At 42.0% G+C, this 3,204-nt stretch overlaps 1 protein-coding gene across 1 annotated transcript; it reads right to left on the minus strand.

Annotated features, from left to right (window-relative positions):
- Positions 1-303: 303 nt before the first annotated feature.
- On the minus strand, positions 304-2,831 carry LOC113577342 (DNA damage-inducible transcript 4-like protein). Its single transcript, XM_027009932.2, has 3 exons — positions 2,685-2,831; positions 2,182-2,313; positions 304-1,568 (listed from the first exon to the last, which is right to left on the minus strand). The coding sequence occupies exons 2-3, from the start codon at positions 2,270-2,272 to the stop codon at positions 1,057-1,059; spliced, it is 603 nt and encodes a 200-aa protein (XP_026865733.1). The 5' UTR covers positions 2,273-2,313; positions 2,685-2,831; the 3' UTR covers positions 304-1,056.
- Positions 2,832-3,204: the final 373 nt, after the last annotated feature.

Below are 3,204 nucleotides of genomic sequence, written 5' to 3' on the forward strand. Positions count from 1 at the left end.
GTAGGTTACAAAGGTTGTTACTTTTATTACTGCAAAAATGCTGACCTTTTTTGCCTATATATGGTCAGCGATAGCATAGCATCCTTCCTGACAGCAACAGAAATGTTTAAGATGGGCCTGTACATCACTCACTATCGTTTTAGCAATGAATAAAATAGCAATATTGCTATTGGTGGCATACATAACAGTAAACCTATGGAACATGGACCCATGCATCTATGTCCCAATTCATTGCAGCAATGTTTTGAAAGCTTGTTTTCACAACTTCATTAGCCATGCTCAGTCAAATCAAAACAAGGGATATATTTTGAAAATAGTTTATTGTCAAATAGACAACAGTTTCCACTTCCTGTAATAGGAAATTCGTAAAAAAATACATCCAGTTACTGGAACAGCACTGCAGCTAAAAGTGATCAAATAGAGAGAACGTGTTGGGAGTGGGAGGAGACTAGCCAAGCACTGAACAAGCACTTGACAAGGTAAGCTTACTAGAGAGACAAAACAATTTTTTGAACATTGAAAATTAGAAATCTTTTAACGTTTTTAAAGATTGGGTATCTTCAGCAGCATGTCAAGCACAGACATTATGACAAAAGGACAGTACATTCAGAAACATGTGCCTCACAACTGGTGGTGAAATGATTACTGCTACCCCTTAAAAAATACAAATAAATCTAAGGTGAAAAATGTTGGGCTGAATTGTGTGATGGGAAAGACACTGGGCAACCACAGTGTAAACAATGTAAGTGCTCCAAAAATTCTAGAAATATCCAATACACATTATCACTAAGATGGCACACAATTATGGGCACAGTCTCCTGAAAATCAGCCACACTAATCCTCTACAAACACAGTAAACCCCTTCACCAAATCAAATCTTATTGGTGCACCAATCTATGCACCTCAAGCTTAACATACAATGACGCAACTTAACTCATTTACAGTATAAAAAGAAAGTGCAAAAAAAACCACTGGAGCTGCTCCAAAGGGCAATCCCTTACATTCACATCTTGGTGTTGAAGTGCTTTTTAACCTTAACCAATCCCACCCCACAGCTCAGCACTCCTCGATCACGGTACCGGCCGCCGAAGAGTAGAGTTTCTTCTTAACCAGGCGGAACCCGGGGCGGAGCTTGAGCGCACGTCGGGAACCGGGTGGGAAGCAGGTGCCGATGCGCAGGAAGTCTCGTAGGCCCAGCCAGCCACCGCCGTCCTGCTTGAAGACCAGTGTGAGCTCGAAGGTGGGCACCACGCTGGCATCACATGCCAGGCGCTCAAGACGCTCGCAGCAGCAACCATGCACCTGCTGCCGCTCGTCCAGCTCCAAGCGTACGTCCAGCACGCAGCCACGCAGGCCACACGGCTCGCCCGCAGCAAGTCGCAGAACATCGCGTGCTACCCGCCGAGTCAGCATCTCTGGTACCAGCACCTGTGCGCACTGCAGCGTGCTGGCCTTGGCCCGTGCCAGGCAGCCCTCCAGCAGCCGTGCCAGCTCCTGGCAGGCTCTTTCCTCGCACGCCTCCGTGCCCAGGTAAGGCTCGGCCAGGCACCGCTCCCAGAAGTCCAGCTCTGAATAGAACGGTGAGGAAAACGAGATGAGATCCAGTCACCAGTAGAACCAATTGATTGTAAGGGTTCAACTAAAACTGTTTTTTGTCCAATCTGAAAACCTTGCCATAGAGTATATTTTAATGACGCAGACATTAAGATGGCCATACTACTACAAGCAGACTTGATATTACAGCCCCATTTTCCTTCAGGACACAACTGCTTCAGAATACTTGCACATAATCCACAATAAAAGTGTGGTGCATTTGAGGAGTGCACCACATCACATTTGCAATAAACAGCAAGAAGTTAAAATCGTTCTATGCATCTCAATTTAAGCACGTAGTAATGCTGATGCTGATGCCAGTCGATCTTCAAAATTATAGCGCTGACATTCTCTCTTTTTACCAAGCACGTATTCAGGTTGACAAAGGGAGCTTTGCTGGCTAACAGAATGACTTCATCTTTTTGCTGACATCACTGCCTCCATCCCTCCCCTTTCTGTCCTGCAGCTCTGCATCAACAACGCTGCAAAACAACCGTCAACGGCCCTGCACTGGCGAAAATACAGATCCACCGACATGACACCTAATTCATAACGACACTGCAAAAGATGCAAAGTTTATAATCTTACCGTTATCTATGCAAGACCGCTCGAACCCTCGGTCAATAAATTCTGAGATGCAATCCGAGTTCTTATTCTTCAGTGTGCTTGTTGCAACCATAGTGAATACTCCAAGTAAGCTTCGTTCTTGTTCTTAAAGTGCTGAAAACGAAAATGAAACATTTAAACGCTAGGTTAGCTAATCTTACTGACAAAGCTGTTGTCTGCATTCAATTAAAAAACAATTACGTTACATTTTCAACTAGGTACAAAATTAGAAGCCAAAATTAGCTCATTCTAAACACAAATAAACTATCTTAGCTACTATATTAGAATTACAGCAAGCAGGTCTCCAGATATCTCTTGAACAGATTTCTGATTTAACAGCAAACGGAGCAAAGTCTGTGGAAAAGTTTTACGTAGCTAGCTAATGATAACCTACCTAGCATTGACCGGCTAGAATGACGTTAGCATTGCTACTACCTTATTAAACATTGAGAGACCAAAATATAAACACAGATAAAAGTGCTTACCGTTATAAAATCTGATATTCTTTAAAATAAATTAGTTACAAAATGTTTCATATAAATATTACAAGCACGCATCCACACTACAAACTAGCACACTCACTCATACAATATGAAACGCTGAGCACTGATTCTGCTATTATTTATAGCCTTCTGCTGCCAGCTGCTCACACACCGACCAATCAACGCACGTCTACCGTTCTGGAAAGTGCTGGATTTTACCAGGCAACAGAGTTAGAGTCGAATGACTCGATTTGCTAATATGACCCCACAGCGCTGGCCAATTACCATGCAATATTTCTTTGTTGCTACCTTACTTCCCATCCACTTTAGAATAAATGCAGAACTAAAATGTTGTCATAACCACAATTAAGAAATTAATTGAAAAACTACAAAAATAATTGTACATCCAAAAAACAAAAACAAAAAAACAACCCTTTTAGTTATAGAGTCTATCAAATAATTTTACAGACATTAAAATGTTTTAAGGGACAAACTGTCCATCAATATGTATAACAAGATAATA

The sequence above is a fragment of the Electrophorus electricus genome, chromosome 19 (assembly GCF_013358815.1).
Source record: "Electrophorus electricus isolate fEleEle1 chromosome 19, fEleEle1.pri, whole genome shotgun sequence".
NCBI lineage: Eukaryota > Metazoa > Chordata > Actinopteri > Gymnotiformes > Gymnotidae > Electrophorus > Electrophorus electricus.

What these genes read in the sequence shown, in the direction of transcription:
- LOC113577342 (XM_027009932.2), bottom strand. Translation starts at nt 2,272, where the DNA reads ATGGTTGCAACAAGCACACTGAAGAATAAGAACTCGGATTGCATCTCA. An exon ending in GCGGTCTTGCATAGATAACG is followed by an intron (nt 1,569 to 2,181) that starts GTAAGATTATAA and finishes CGTTCTATTCAG; the next exon opens with AGCTGGACTTCTGGGAGCGG.